Source organism: Puma concolor, chromosome A3 (genome assembly GCF_028749965.1).
Source record: "Puma concolor isolate L17-30 chromosome A3, mPumCon1.1.hap2, whole genome shotgun sequence".
In the NCBI taxonomy this organism is placed as follows: Eukaryota; Metazoa; Chordata; class Mammalia; order Carnivora; family Felidae; genus Puma; species Puma concolor.
The window spans coordinates 79,569,534-79,585,186 of NC_141669.1; the positions used below are offsets into that span (position 1 = coordinate 79,569,534).

Here is a 15,653-nt window from a genome sequence, read left to right on the forward strand (position 1 = left end):
ATGAATTCCTTCAGTTTTTGTTTGTTTGGGAAGACCTTTGTCTCTCCTTCTATTCTGAATGACAGACTTGCTGGATAAAGGATTCTCGGCTGCATATTTTTTCTGTTCATCACATTGAAGATTTCCTGCCATTCCTTTCTGGCCTGCCAAGTTTTAGTAGATAGATCTGCCACTAGTCTTATAGGGCTCCCTTTATATGTTAAAGCGTGTTTATCCCTAGCTGCTTTCAGAATTTTCTCTTTATCCTTGTATTTTACCAGTTTCACTATGATGTTGTGCAGAAGATCGATTCAAGTTACAGCTAAAGGGAGTTCTCTGTGCCTCTTAGATTTGACTGCCTTTTTCCTTCCCCAGATCAGGGAAGTTCTCAGCTATGATTTGTTCAAGTACACCTTCATCCCCTTTCTCTCTCTCTTCCTCTTCTGGAATTCATATTATACAGGTATTATTCCATTTCATTGCATCACTTAGTTCTCTAATTCTCCCCTCATACTCCTGGATTTTTATCTCTCTTTTTCTCAGCTTCCTCTTTTTCCATAATTTTATCTTCTAATTCACCTATCCTCTCCTCTGCCTCTTTAATCTGAGCTGTGGTCGCCTCTATTTTATTTTGCACCTCATTTGTAACATTTTTAGCTCCTCCTGACTGTTTCTTAGTCCCTTGATCTCTGTAGCAATAGGTTGTCTGCTGTTCTCTATACTTTTTTCAAGCCCAGCAATTAATTTTATGGCTACTATTCTAAATTCTTGTTCCATTACATTGCTTAAATCATTTTTGATCAATTTGTTTCATTTCATTCAATTTGTTTTGATCAAATTCGTTTGATCAGCAGGACAAGGTGAGCCCAGTATCCTCCTACGCCACCATCTTCCCCTAATTATATCCACAATCTGATCTTAAAATGGGCAAAGGACCTGAACATACTTCCAAAAGAAAACATACACATGAAAAGACAACAGACACATGAAAAGATGCTCTGCATCACTAATCATCAGGGATATGTAAATCAAAACCACAGTAAGATATCACCTTACACTTGTCAAAATAGCTAAAATCAAAATGACAAGAAGAAATAACAGTGTTGGTGAGAATGTGGATAAAAGGGAGCCCTCATACACTGTTGGTAGGAATGTAAATTTGTACAACTACTATAGAAAACAGTATAGTGGTTTCCCCAAAAAAATTAAAAATAGAAATACCATATGACCCAATAATTACACTGGGGACTTACTCAAAGAAAATGAAAACACTAATCCAAAAACATAGGTAAATGCACTCTGTGTTTATGTCAGCCTTATTTACAATAGCCAAGATATGGAAGCAACCTAAATGTCCATCAATAGAAAAATGGATAAAGAAGATGTCACACACACACACACAGAGGAATATTGCACAGACATAAAAAAGGATGAGATCATGTCATTTGTGGCAACATGGATGAAGCTAGAGGGTATTATGCTAAATGAAGTAAGTCAGACTGAGAAAGACAAATACCATGATTTCACTCATATGTGGAATCTTTTTTAAAAAATCAAAACAATAACAAAAAGCAGCAGCAGACCTGTAAACACAGAGAACAAACTGATGGTTGCCAGAGAGGAGGAGGGTAGGAGCTGGGCAAAATGAGTGATTCTGTCTCCTTCTCTCTCCGCCCCTCTCCCACTCACGCTCTGTCTCTGTCTCTCAAAAATAAATAAATAAACATTAAAAAAATTAAAAAAAAACAAGGGCATGTTTCACTCATGAATACTTCATAAAGGCTTGGTACTTGTATCTCCAAATTGTGAAATACAGACCACACTTACAATTAATGCAGTTTCTATAATTACATATGAAAAATAATCAAGATGTCTTAGTACAGGCTCATTACCTTGTACATAACACACTGACTAAATGTCTATATTTGATAAGTATCTATTTGCTAGTTAAAGGGCTGCAAATGTGAATAGGGTGAGGTATCACTCCCAAGATTATGTTATGTTGACCTTAAGCCAAGGTTGTCTAGGAGAGCCCGGTAATGCTCACAGGTGCTCTTAAAAGCAGGAGCTTTTTTCCAGCTGGTGACAGAAAAGAAAGTCAGAGAGACTTGAAGCATGAGGGGAATTCAATGTGCCATTGCTGGCTTGAAAACAGAGGTGCCACATGAGTAGTAATGCAGGTGCTTAGGGAGCTGAGAGGCCCCCCAACAGCCAGCAAGGAAACAAGGACCTCAGTCCCACAACTGCAAAGAAATAAACTCTGCCAACAGCTTGAATGAGCTTGGACGCAGATCTCTCTCAAGGAGGGATAGAGCTTCAGCTCAGATAAGTGGAAAAAGCCTTTACCTCAGCATTGAGTTGGTGGCAGAACTGTTCTCTGAGGTTTGGGAGACTGAACTTGCATTCATTTTTTGAGGATCCAAGGAAATAGTTGCATCTAATAAAATATCTTCTTTTGTCCCAAATTCCTTTAATCCCTTTCCCTTTGATACCAACAGAATCAACCAAAACCAGCCTGCTCAGAAGCCAGATGTCCACCCACAAGAGCTCAGCTTGCAGTGAGAGGACGTATGACCTTTCTAGTTTCAGCAGCTGGAACACTCCAGGTGACAGAGGCAAGCCAGAGAGGGTCTCTATGTTAGGAAGCCCAGGGTGGCCTTCCTTTGCCCATTGTGTCTGTTCCCAAAGAGCTGGGTGTAGGTACATTTTGATGACAGCGGGGACAAATCATTTGTAAGTGGATTAGGATTGATTCCTATTCAGGGACTCCTTGTAAATCAGGTCTACCTGCTGGAGACCTGATTTTCTTTCTTTCTTTCTTTCTTTCTTTCTTTCTTTCTTTCTTTCTTTCTTTCTTTCTTTCTTTCTTTCTTCCTTCCTTCCTTCCTTCCTTCCTTCCTTCCTTCCTTCCTTCCTTCCTTTCTTTCTTTCTTTCTTTCTTATACTAACACTCCCAAACACTCCTTCTTCTAGATGTTGCTGACTCAACTAGCTAATATTTGTTTTCATTTATAAATCCAAGTTTATATAAGGATATATATTAACAACCCCAAATATTAATTGAAAATTTGTACCTACAACTAAACAGGATCTAATAGGAGTTTCGGTTTTCCATACAGAGTTGAGGAACCACAAAGCAAACTATTAGAAACTAAAATGTTGATGAACCTTCTTTTGTATAATTTGGGGGGAGTCTAGTGAGGGCAACACTGAACAATCAATGGTTACTGGCATTCTCATTCAACATTTTAAAAATGTATTTTCTGGGGAATGAGAGAATGAATGTCTCATTCTTCCTGGAGAGAGATCTGAATGGGTATGGGATGAAGTAGGTAAGCAAAACAATAGGGCCATTTGTATCTATGCATTGGTCTTTTGTGTTATTGTAAATGAATCTTGCCTGAGAACCCACTATGACAGGTCAGTATTCTCTGAAATATGATTCATTTATTAGCCTTCAGTCACAACTGAACTCTGAGATAAGAGCAATCCTTTTGCATTTTGGTAAAAAAAATTATACAACTGTCATTTCTCTTTCCACAGAAATGAGTGTCCTGTTGATAAATGAGTATCCAGATGGCATATCATTAGAAAGATTGAGTCAAGAAGAAAGCCAGGTTCATGGCCAAGAGTGAGTACTTTAATTTTCCAGGACAGTTGTGTTATGTTTTTGTTTATTACAAGCTTTAAGCATCATAGTTTTGTGGTCTTATTTCTTCAAGTATGTCTCCCGAAAACTGGCTCAAAACTCATGGCTTGGTTGCCAAGAAACTCACCATCATGGATGCCTTGTCACTGACAGCCGTCCCTCACACCCCCACCTACATTCCCATTCTGGACAAGTATGTTGTTTCCAAGGTCTTTGATGAGGTAAGACTGTTTTTCTCTATGTCCCTGCCTGATGTATTTTTCATTTCCAGTTCAAATAAAAAGTAGCCCACTTCGGTCTTGTACAGTTGTAAGAGAAATGTATTTCAGCCATTGAAAAGAAAAGTGTTTGTAAAGATAGTAAAAAGGCGAGAGGAAAGCTCTTAAGCATTTTTGTTTTTAAGCTGAGAAGAAATTGGCCTTTTTCATGACTGGCTGCTGGTGGGTGGCAGTGTGGAGCTGCAGAAATGTTTGAAAAGCATCTCAGAGTCATGAGTCAAGAGTGAACATCATCCAGTATCAAAGGACTGGGAGAATTTGTGAGAGATTATGTCCTTTGTTTACCTTCTGTTCCTAAATATAGTGCATCTTTTCCATCATAAAAGTCTCCAAAAGAAAAAGAGAGAGAAAGAGGGAAGGAGGGAGAGAGAGAGACTGAGAGAGACTGAGAGTGAGCCAGAGCAAAGAACCATAAGAGAGTGACAGCCGTGTCTTGGAAGGGGAAAAAGCAGTAGGAGGGCATGGAAGGGTTAAACGCGGAGGACAGCCAAATAAATACTGAAAAGTTCCCCTTGAATTGGGCAACCAGAAAGCTCTTGCCCTTGGCAAGAACAGATCTAGCTGAACAGCTAGACTGTTCAAGGATGAGGAACACACAAAAAGCAAGGATATGAAGATCAAACCCCAGTGCTTCTGGACAAATACAGTGTTAGCTAATGACTTAAATAGGAACATATCAGGCTTTATGGGCACTAAGTGGGAATAGTATCCTTAAAAGATCTTATCTCATGTTGAAATATTTATAGAATAAATGTAAGGTGTTTGGGATTTGTTTCCAAATCATTGGGATAGTGGGAGTAGTTGGGGGAAGAGAAAATAGATAAAACAATATTATCTGTGAGTTGGTAATTGTTAAATTTTCATAAGAAGAATATTGAGTTAGGGGAAGCTCATTCTATTCTGTCTGCTTGCTTTTTTTTTTTACATAGTTTCAATTTTCCATCATAAAAATTTGAAAAAAGCAAAGGCAGGAAAACTTTTTTAAAAAGGCATTATCTAACTGGTCTTGATATATTTGGAAGAAGCAGAGAAATTGGCAAATTTTTTCTATTAGTCACATTTAAGACATTATGCCCATGGAGTTCAACATGCATCCTGGTTTGACACAACCAGTGGTTTTTGCTCTGGAGGTTGTGTGTGATTTATCCTAAATTCCTGATGACTGTACCTCACGGTGAGTGGTTCTGTCCCTGGCTGAGACCTTGTGACTGGCAGGTTCTATTTGTACCTCCAGTGAACTCTAAACCGATTAGATAACAACATATCCCTTGAACTTGACTTCTTCCGGAAGCAACAGAGAGAAACCGAAACTGATATATTTCTTCTAGGAAGTTTGGTGGCAGCTTCCCCTATTTTGTGCATTTATTTTCTTAATATTCTTTTTTAGTGTTTATTTTTTGAGAGAGGAAGAGAGAGAGAGAGAGAGAGAGAGCAAGCAAGGGAGGGGCAGAGAAAGAGGGAGACACAGAATCTGAAGCAGGCTCCAGGCTCTGAGCTGTCAGCACGCAGGGCTGACAGATGCAGGGCTGAGAGCCAGATGCAGGGCTCAAACCCACAAATCGTGAAATTGTGACCTGAGCTGAAGTCAGACGCTTAACCAACTGAGCCACCCAGGCACCCCTTTTTATTAATATTCTTGAGTTTTATTTGGAATAAGATGTATTTAGTGAACTGCCCTGAGAAGTAGAATTTTCTTGTGCTTATCATGTCTCTTTCTAAGCCTCCCAATAACCTGAAACTTGGAAAAGTACATTTCTCAAAAAACAAATATGATAACAGTAGTGAAGTATAAGCATAAAATCAAAGGAAGAAACCATGAGGGAAAGATTTATAAATTGAATACAGAAAAATGTTATATTACATAAAAGCATGTAAATAAAATGAAAGAGCTCAGAATAATATTTGTAACATATACAACAAAAAGTTATAGGAGTAATGTCTTAAATATATTTTTGTGTGTGCATCCATATAAATCTGTGTGTGTGTGTGTGTGTGTGTGTGTGTGTATGTATGAGCACATGAGTGCATATAAATCAGTGTTTTGTTGTTCTGTGTACACATACACATGCACATGTATTCATACCATAAAGGAATAAAAAAATGGTAAATACCTCAGTGGAGAGTCTGGAGAGGGCAGGGAGTCAAAACCACGTTGAAAAATATTTCTTACTGGTAACCAAATATATGTGTTTAGAAAAAATACAAATTGATAAACCAAGTAGACAACTCCCCTACCACCACCATCAAATTTGTAAGATTAAAAAAGTACTAATAAACAAAAATACTAATGAACAGTGATGGAAAAGATAGGATGAAATTGGAACTTTTATATCCTACTGGATATACTAGATTTATACAGGAGTATAAATTATTTCAGCCTTGGCAGTACACTCAGAGGTGTTAAAAGCATATAGTCTTCCCTCCAGCAAATCCATATTTAGATATTTCATAATCAGAAATACTAATACACATATTCAAAGAATAGTTAGCACTGCCTTATATCTAACATTGAGGACCCTAAAAGCAACCTAAATATCTAAACATCTATATCATGGAATGTCATACTTTCATTGAATATCATATTTCTCTAGAATAAGAAATGACGTGGGGAAAATCTCTCAACATAGTTAATGCTAAATGATAAAATCAGGTACAAATCTTCACATATAGCATGTAAATTTGGTTACATGTAAGTATGATGTAAGACGTGGCACTCTTTCTCCCTCCTTTTCTCTTTTACCAAAATGTTAATAGTGTTTATCTGAGTCATGAGATTATTGGAGGCTTGGGGGTCTTGTTTATGTACTTTCTAATTATTGTTGTAGTGCTTTTAACTCTGAATATGTATTAATGATACACTGAAAAAAAAGTTAAGAAAAACAGACCTATAACAAATGATAAAATGGTGAAATATAAAGGGAACTTAATTTTTTACTAACTTATTTTTTTATTTTTATTTGCTAAGTAACATAATACATTCTCAGTGGGGAATGAGCATATAGAAGTCTTTAAAGGAAAACATGGAAACTTCTTTCTCAACTCCTCTCATCTAGGAAGGAAACCCTCTGAGTAGTTTGGTGAATGTCTTTCCAATTCTTTTTCTACACACAAACTCATATATGTACATATGTATACCTAACATATACATATGCATAACAATTTTTGTAAACATAAATGAGGTGATATCATATGGATTTGCCATTTTTATCTTTTATAAATTATCTTTTATAAAAATTATCTTCTAAAAATTAAGATCTTAGAGACCTTTACACATGTGTAGATATGGGTCTCATTCTTACTAGTTTCAAGGTTATTCTCCAATGTTACTTTTATTTCATGTGCACAACATAGTGATTTGACAGCTCTGTAAGTGACGCTGTGCTCAGCCCAAGTGTAACACCATCTGTCACCATCCAATGCTATTATAGTACCATTGACTATATTCCCTATGCTGTATATTTCATCCCCAGTTCTTTCCCATTATTAATGGGCATTTACACTGTATCCTTCTTTTCCATATCACAAACAATCCTGTGACAGATTTCCTTGCACATAGATTTTGGGGCACATGTACAAATCTCTCTTTGGGATAGCTTCTGTAAAGTGGTATTGCTGGACCCAAAGGGTGCATACATTTAAATTTTTGACAGATGAAACCAAATCACCCTTGAAATAAATGTTACATTTCTAGTAGTTACAGTGACAGCCTTTTTTCTGAGAGGAACTCTATATAATATCTCTTGATAAACATTTGCTCTACAAGTATAGAAATGCTTTGAAAACCCTGAAAATAGTATACAGACATAAAATCTTATTCAACCTATCCTCTTCTCACTGGCTCATATTCTGAAGAAGTAAACATAGCAATTCATGTAAAAATAATATACCTACTCTGAGACTGTCATGGGATTAGAAGTAATGCACATAATAGACTGCACTTAGCAGGCTCTCAATAAACATTGGCTTTTATTACAAAAATATTTCACAAATATTACATGCCTACTATATGCAGACCCTGAGCTGGTCTCTAGAATATAGCTAAACAAGACAACCAATATTCTTACCCAAATACAGCTTACCATCTCATGGAGGAAATAGTAGTTAAAATAAGTTCTAGTTAAATGTGACAAGTGGGAAGTACTGAAGTCAAGATGCAAGAGGGGTCCCTAACCCAGTTTCCATTGTCAAAGAGGCTTCACACTTGGCTGTGAGAGTTCAGAGCCTGGAGCAGAAAAGGAGTTATGAGGTGATGAAGTGGGGAGGGATATCCTAAGTAGTCAGAGAGCAGGTGGCAAAGTCTCAGGGTCAGAGAAAGTTTGTCATTCCAAAGAAAGTTTGGTGTTAACACTCGTAAAGGAAGGGCCTTGATTAAGAGTTTGGAATATCAACCTGAGGACAACCAAAGGGTTTCTAGCAGAAGAGAGAGAAGATTAAGTTTGGGCTTTAGCTGCAATATGCAGAAAAGTTGGAGAGGTTTGAGGCTGGGAAGGTAAGGGTTGGTCAGGAGGCAAGGCCTGGGTGATTGTGACCCAGGTGGCAACAATGGCAGTGAATCCAAGGCTATTTTTTCTCTTTTTAAAAATTTTTTTTAAAAAACTTCTAAAATTTTTATAGAGAGATAAAGAGAGTGTGAGCAGGGGAGAGGAGAGAGAGAGAATCTCAAGCAGGCTCCATGACCAGTGCAGAGCCTGACACAGGGCTGCATCCCATGACCCTGGGATCATGACCTGAGCCGAAATCAACAGTTGCTTAACTGACTGAGCTACCCAGGTGCCGAAATCAGCAGTTGGATGCTCAACATACTGAACCATCCCTGCACTCCCAAGGCTATTTTTGAAGTCAGCTAAGTAGGATTAAACCATGTAGGGCTGAGAAAGAGAAAAATATGGAGTGATTTCCAAGAAGGAAAAACTGGAAGAGTAGTGAGGACCCTGTTCTTTAGGAGAGCATTCTAGTCTTCTGACTCTAGAAAGCAAAGTCAAGGGATGAGGATCAACATTTTTCAGTTGCCTTCCACCATGGACAGTTGTGCTTGGTGCCTTTTGTGGCAATGTAGACATTTGTGCTTGGTGCCTTTTGCAGCAACGTAAATTCTCATCACAGACCTGTGAGTAAGTAGCACACTACCCAGCATGCTTACCTTCTTCCATTTTTTATTTATATATATTTTTTAACATTTATTTATTTTTGAGACAGAGAGAGACAGAGCATGAGCAGGGGAGGGTCAGAGAGAGAGGGAGACACAGAATCCTAAACAGGCTCTAGGCTCTGAGCTGTCAGCCCAGAGCCCGATGCGGGGCTCGAACTCACGGACCGCGAGGTCATGACCTGAGCCGAAGTCGGACGCCCAACCAACTGAGCCACCCAGGCGCCCCACCTTCTTCCATTTTTAATGGTAAGAGCAAGAATTATGATGATGATAGAAATATACTGCAGTAAATTGCAATTTCACTCTCAAAGCACACTTTTATTCCTTAATATTTTCTCTGACCGGAAGAGACCCTCACTTATAAATAGGAAGAATAGGAAAACAATAATCTAAAAATATATCTCCCTTAGTGGGACAAAAAAAGTAGACAAAAAAGTAGAATGGAGCTGAAAAGGAAACATGAATCTTAACCCACTTCATTAAGAATTTTAATTGACTCCTACTCCTACGTTGTGTGTATGGCCACATCTGTCTGGGCTGAATTGTAAAGCAGAGTTTGGCTTTGTCCCCAGCTCTTTGTTTCATTCATGACTTATATATGGACTCTTTCTTCTTCTGGAACACAATGCTGCTTTGGTTTTCAATGTTTCCTGGACCAGCATCAAATCTGTCACCTTGGAAATGAAGTATTGAGCAGAGAGGTTGCCCTAGCAACTCTTCATTACAAGATACTAACTGGCACTTATGGTTTCCAACGGACCAGATAATTTTACCTTAGCTCTTTCAAAAAGATTAGTTCTTCACCAAGTCATATACCAAATAAAACTGTTTTAGTTATTTGACAAATCTGGAATTGAAAGCTCTTTATTGCCAATTGCTTCGGAAAAAAAACCCAAATAATTTGGGAACATTAATCTATCATTGGAAAGTTTACATTATCATCATCAACATCATGATGTCTTTAACAGCTTCCCATCAAGGCTTTCCTGCTTTGCCCTAATCTGGGTTCATTAAGCACATAGTTCTGTGGTCAGATACCCTGGACTTGCACACTAGCTCTGTCATTTACTCCTGACAGGTCATGGCACAATCCCATTAATATAGTACATGAAGAGCCCTCACACTAGGTACTGAGTGAAGCATTTGATATCAACAAAGTATCTATCTAAAAATTAGAGCAACTTAGTGAAGTTACTGTTCATCTCATCATTTAGCTGATGAAGCTAAGTGCAAAGAGGTTAGGGATGCTGTGAAGGACAGGCATTTTGTTGCTTTCAAATGTAGTAACATTGAACATAATGCAATTATATATTGATAGAAAGGCTTATCTTAATTAAAAATTTAAAAGGACAGTCATTGCAAAAGCTAAATATATTCACTGTGTCTAAAAATTAGAAAATACAGATAAGTGAAAAAGAAGGAAACAGTAGAGTCATATTTCCACCACTGATGAATCACTTGGTGGTTGTCAGACCAGACCTTTTTATCTACCTATATATCCTTTATTCTCTGTGTTTGTTTTACCAAAATGAAGTCAAACTCAATGTACAGATTTGTGCCTTCATTTTTACTCAGCAGTCTACAGTGAACATTATTCCAAGTCAACAAGTTTTAATCTACTATGCCAATTAAAATGCTCACTACATTGAAAAAAAATACCTTTTATTTTCTAAAAGTTTAGATGAAAAATGTGAGACATAATCTACCCTGTAGTAAGTAACATATTGTCATGGGTTTATGAGTGACCTTGTTGACACACTGCTTCTTTGCCAGTTAATTCTGTGGTCCTGCTTTCCTTTGTTCTTTGGAGACTGGAGATGTTCCAGTTTGAAAGCAGACGTTTAAGCTTCTACACTCAGCATTTTGTGCAACTGCACTGTCTAAAAAGCCACTGCGTCTGCGTTCAGAGTTACCCATGCAGGATTTGCATGGCTTTTGGGTTTTCATTACACATGTCCCATCAGACCTCTCCTTGGCCAATCTGGCAGCAAGCTCTGGGATATTTGTTGGAAGAACTGATTTAGTTGGAAAAAAAATGAAATTAGTGAATTCAGTCAGGGTTGAACAATAAATATGTAAACACACAATTTCATACTGTTTTCTCATTTTCAAAATGTGGGATTACTGATAAACACAGAATGTTGTCAGGAGGAATTCTACCTGTAGTATGACTTTAACAACTAATAGCTGTTCGTACAGTTCTGTATTCTGCTTTCCTCATTTAGCATATGTTATGAACATATTCTCTTGTAATGACCATATTTGGATTAATTTTTAATGGTTGTACCAATATTCAATAATATGAATTACTACAACTTGTTTAATTATTCCCCACATTGCACAGTTTACTTGGAATTTTTTTTAATATATAAAAATTTATTGTCAAATTAGTTTCCATACAACACCCAGTGCTCATCCCAAAAGATGCCCTCTTCAATGCCCATCACCTACCCTCCCCTCCCTCCCACACCCCATCAACCCTCAGTTCTCAGTTTTTAAGAGGAATTTTTTTTTTAATGTTTATTTATTGTTGAGAGAGAGACAGAGCACAAGCAGTGGGGGTGGGCAGAGAGAGAGGAAGACACAGAATCTGAAGCAGGCTCCAGCCTCTGAGCTGTCAGTACAGAGCCTGACGTGGGGCTCAAACTCACAAACAGTGAGATCATGATCTGAGCTAAAGTCGGACATTCAACCGACTGAGCCACCCAGGCACCCCTACTTGGAATTTTAAGAGTGCCTATTTACCTATATTTTTGTTATCACTTAAAAGCAATACACTTAAAAAAATTGCCAATTGTTCTGTGAAAATAGTATTTCATTTTAATTTTCTATTTTCTTGTTTCAGAATAGTTTTCTTATGTAAGCTAAATCTCTTAAAATCTTCTTCACATTATTCATGTTTCTAGCAAATATCTCTTTAAAAATAGCAAGTTACACTTATCCTGTGCCTTAATTACTAAGAATTCAAATTTGGTGGAATCCAGACTTCATTATGTTTTACAATATAGATAAACTTAAAATTTTTTTTGAGCCTTGGCCATTATTTTATTTATAGTTTTAGTCTTTCAGATATTCAATAAATGGTTACTTTGTACATGTATTATGGAGAAAACTAGGGTTTTTTTTAAAGAAATAAAGAACTGAAGAGTTTAGTGGAGAGGAAAGCCATATAGGAAAACCTGCAGTTCAATGTATATATCTATACAGGGATTGGATGAGAAAATATGTAGAGAGTACTTAGTGCTTGGCAGAGAGTAAAGGATAAACACTATCACCATTATTGACAACATTATTCTTTTTTTAATGTTTATTTATTTTTGAGAGAGAGAGAGAGCAAGAGCGAGTGGGGTGGGGGGGAGAGGGAGGCACAGAGAGAGAGAGGGAGGCACAGAATCCAATGCAGGCTCCAGGCTCTGGGCTGTCAGCACAGAGCCTGACGTGGGGCTCGAACCCACAGATTGTGAGATCATGCTGAACTAAAAGTCAGGCACTTACCCAACTGAGCCATTGACAAAATTAGGTTGCTTATGGGTTTTCTCTGGTCTAACAGTGGGAAAAATTCTAACAGAATTGGCCAGAATTGACTGTCCATGTATTGACCCACTCTCTTTCTCTCTCTCTCTCTGCCTCCCTCCCTGCCCGCCCCCCAGTCCTTCTCTCTCTCTCTCTCTTCCTTTCCCTCCCTTTCTCATGGTTAAAATTTTCTCACACAGTGTGTGATTATTTTAATACCAATTTGGTAAGACTTCTTTTAGGTTACTCTCAGGAGAATTGAAGTAATACCATGAGGCTCTCTTTTGTTATCAAATATTATCCAAAAGGTTCTCTTGATTTGCATTATGAGAGGTAATAAGTAAACCATTTTCAAAGGTGGTGTGGTCAGGTTTCATTCTCTTTCAAACAGATCTGTCAATTTCTCTGTCCTCCCCACATGCTTCCTTGCAGAAGCTGGGCGGGCATGGTTCTGATCCCTCAAATCCTGTGAGAATGCCCCTTATGACCTCATCGTCACACTGCAATTTGACATCATAAAGAGAATATCCCATAGGACCTCCACGTGACCACCATGTTGTAAAAACTAAGACCACAGATTTAAGGTGTGGAGTATGACTTTGTCTTTCCCTAAATCTGCATGCAGAAAGGAATGAGAGTGGGTGCACACGAGCCAAATTTGAACTACCGCCACACTGAAGTACATGATGGCCATGCAAGGCATGAGATCCAAAACCACAAAAGAGGGAAGTAGAACATTAATATAAGTTATGTTGCTAAATATTTTGTGGTGTTGGTCTGCAGTTGAGCCATATGTTGGCACTCTTGGAGAGCTATTTATAGACTTCTAAAGGGGTATTTTTTCCAGGGATGATAAAAATGTAAAGGTCTTTCATTTTGTTGAGATTGATTTCTTTTTCCTCTGAAAGTTTTTGTGATATGTAGCTCTGTTTAGAGAGTTGTGGTTTTGGTGGGGGGGGGGGTTGTTTTTGTTTTTTTTGTGTGTGTGTTTTTTTTTTCATTTCCGCAAGCTTCAGTCAGTGTTCAAAGTCTAGTCGACTCACCTTTTAACCCACTGTTCTGACCCCTTTCCTTTGACAAAGGTTGTGCTGAATTCATGTGTCTGACAAGCAGTGAGGTTTGACTTTGCAGCTCTTAACTTCATTTCTTTCTCCTTAGTTTTCTGCATCTTTGCCTTTTATCGTGTTTGTTTTGGTCTTGATGTTTAAATTACAAAATTAATAGTCTTCTGTTTCAATGTCCATTTTTTCCAAGATTAATTTTATTCCTTAAAATATTCTTTTTCCCATCCACTTCTTCTTATATGTTTTTGTACTTTTATATGACTGTTACTTCTTTGAATAACCTAACAAGTATTAATTTTAATTATAATTAATATAAAGTCCAGATGGCTCATGGAATTAATTTCTTCTCTAAATTGACTTTCTGATTATTGATTTTCTCAGCTATCATTTTTGCATATTTTCATTGTATATTTTAGAATTTTAGTACAGTGGCTCATTTTAACAAGATTTTTTTTAATCTTTTTTTTTCCTCTCTCCTTCTGTTTTGCAGTTGCCTAAATCCATCCCCTGACTCCCTTAATTGGCATTTAGAGCTGTTGTTCCACAGTGATACTGGCATGTGATAGATTCAGAGAGTGGCTTGGTTTGGTTCTGGGTGGTGAGGCTACATCACTGCCCTCTCTCACTTGGCAGAGCCTTCTTCCAGGGGTCAGAGACCCTCATACAGCACTGGCTTCAGGCACTGAGCCTGCCTTGGGCCCTCATCCTACAGAACACACATAGTCCTGCTTGCTCTCCAGGAACCGTGTTCCCATGCCATCTTTGGACACAGAGTCAACAAGTCCACAACTTTAGCCCTGCTCACTTGTTCACAGTTCTGGTCAACTTTTCTATCTAGAAATTTATCAACCATGCATCTGACCTTTTTTTTCTTTCCTTCTGTTGTGTGCATTTTTTCTTAATAACAACAATACTATTTTTGTGTGATTTTGGATGCAAGAGGGAACATAAAAGCATGAACTATATCATCTTGATTGAAAGTAAAGATTTACTTCTCAAAAGCAATTCCCCACATTTTCAAAATGCCTACATGCTGCATATGGTTGGAATAATATATAATTCTGAAACAATATTATAGCTTGGTATTCTGTTATTTAGACTTTTCTTTTTGTTTAAATATTAAGATATGAAATATACCTTTTTATGAACATATATTTATTCATTTATCAACAAATATTTGTTGAAGGCACACTATGTGCCAGGCAATGTTCTAGGGCAATAGGAATGCAGTAGTGAATAAAACAAAATTTCTGCTCTGATGGAGTTTACATTCTACCAAGGAGATATAAGTAATATGCAAACAGGTAAATAGATAAATATATACCATTATAGGTACTATTAAGATGGCATTGAATCATAGGCATCCCCAAACTCAGAAGCAAGCACCAAGTGCAGACAGAAAGACTAGAAAGGAGACTTCTCTTTTTGGTATTCCGCTGTTCTTCTAGAATATGATCACTAAGCCTTCTTTATTTGACATTTATAAGAATATCTTATAAATTGACAAGGAAAATGGTCAACAGATGTTAACTATAATCATATGTTTTCAAGAGAAAATCAAATGTAAAATAAATATATGAAAAAGATGTTTAGCCCAAGTAGTAATTTACAAAGTAGCAACAAAGGGAACCTTTTTCTTAAAAATTGCTCACTCTCATCAATTTGACAGGGGCTTATGAAGATAATGCTTGATTCTGGCTAGAGTTTCATGAAACAGTTGTTTTGTGTGTGTGGTGGTGGTGATTTTAAAAATACATGGTTTGGGGTGCCTGGGTGTCTCGGTTGGGCATCCGACTTCAGCTCAGGTCATGAACTCACGGTTTGTGAGTTCGAACCCCGCTTTGGGCTCTGTGCTGACAGCTCAGAGCCTGGAGCCTGCTTCGGATTCTGTGTCTCCCTCTCTCTGTGCCCCTCCCCGACTCACACTCTGTCTCTCTTTCTCTCAAAAATACAGATTAAAGAAAAAAAATTTTTTAATAAATAAATAATAAAAATATATAGTTTGGGGGCACCTAGTGGCT

At 37.6% G+C, this 15,653-nt stretch overlaps 1 protein-coding gene across 7 annotated transcripts in view; it reads left to right on the top strand.

The window, feature by feature from the left end:
* VWA3B (von Willebrand factor A domain containing 3B) overlaps positions 1–15,653 on the top strand; it is a 214,686-nt gene that overhangs the window by 148,828 nt on the left and 50,205 nt on the right. For all 7 annotated transcript variants that reach the window (XR_015249270.1, XR_015249267.1, XR_015249268.1 and 4 more), the window contains exons 17-19: positions 2,478–2,594; positions 3,523–3,610; positions 3,702–3,849. Coding sequence is in view for 3 of the 7 variants with exons in the window: in XM_086701270.1 (XP_086557396.1) it covers positions 2,478–2,594; positions 3,523–3,610; positions 3,702–3,849 (353 nt within the window). In the remaining 4 variants the exon portion in view is untranslated. The remainder of the gene's footprint in view (positions 1–2,477; positions 2,595–3,522; positions 3,611–3,701; positions 3,850–15,653) is intronic.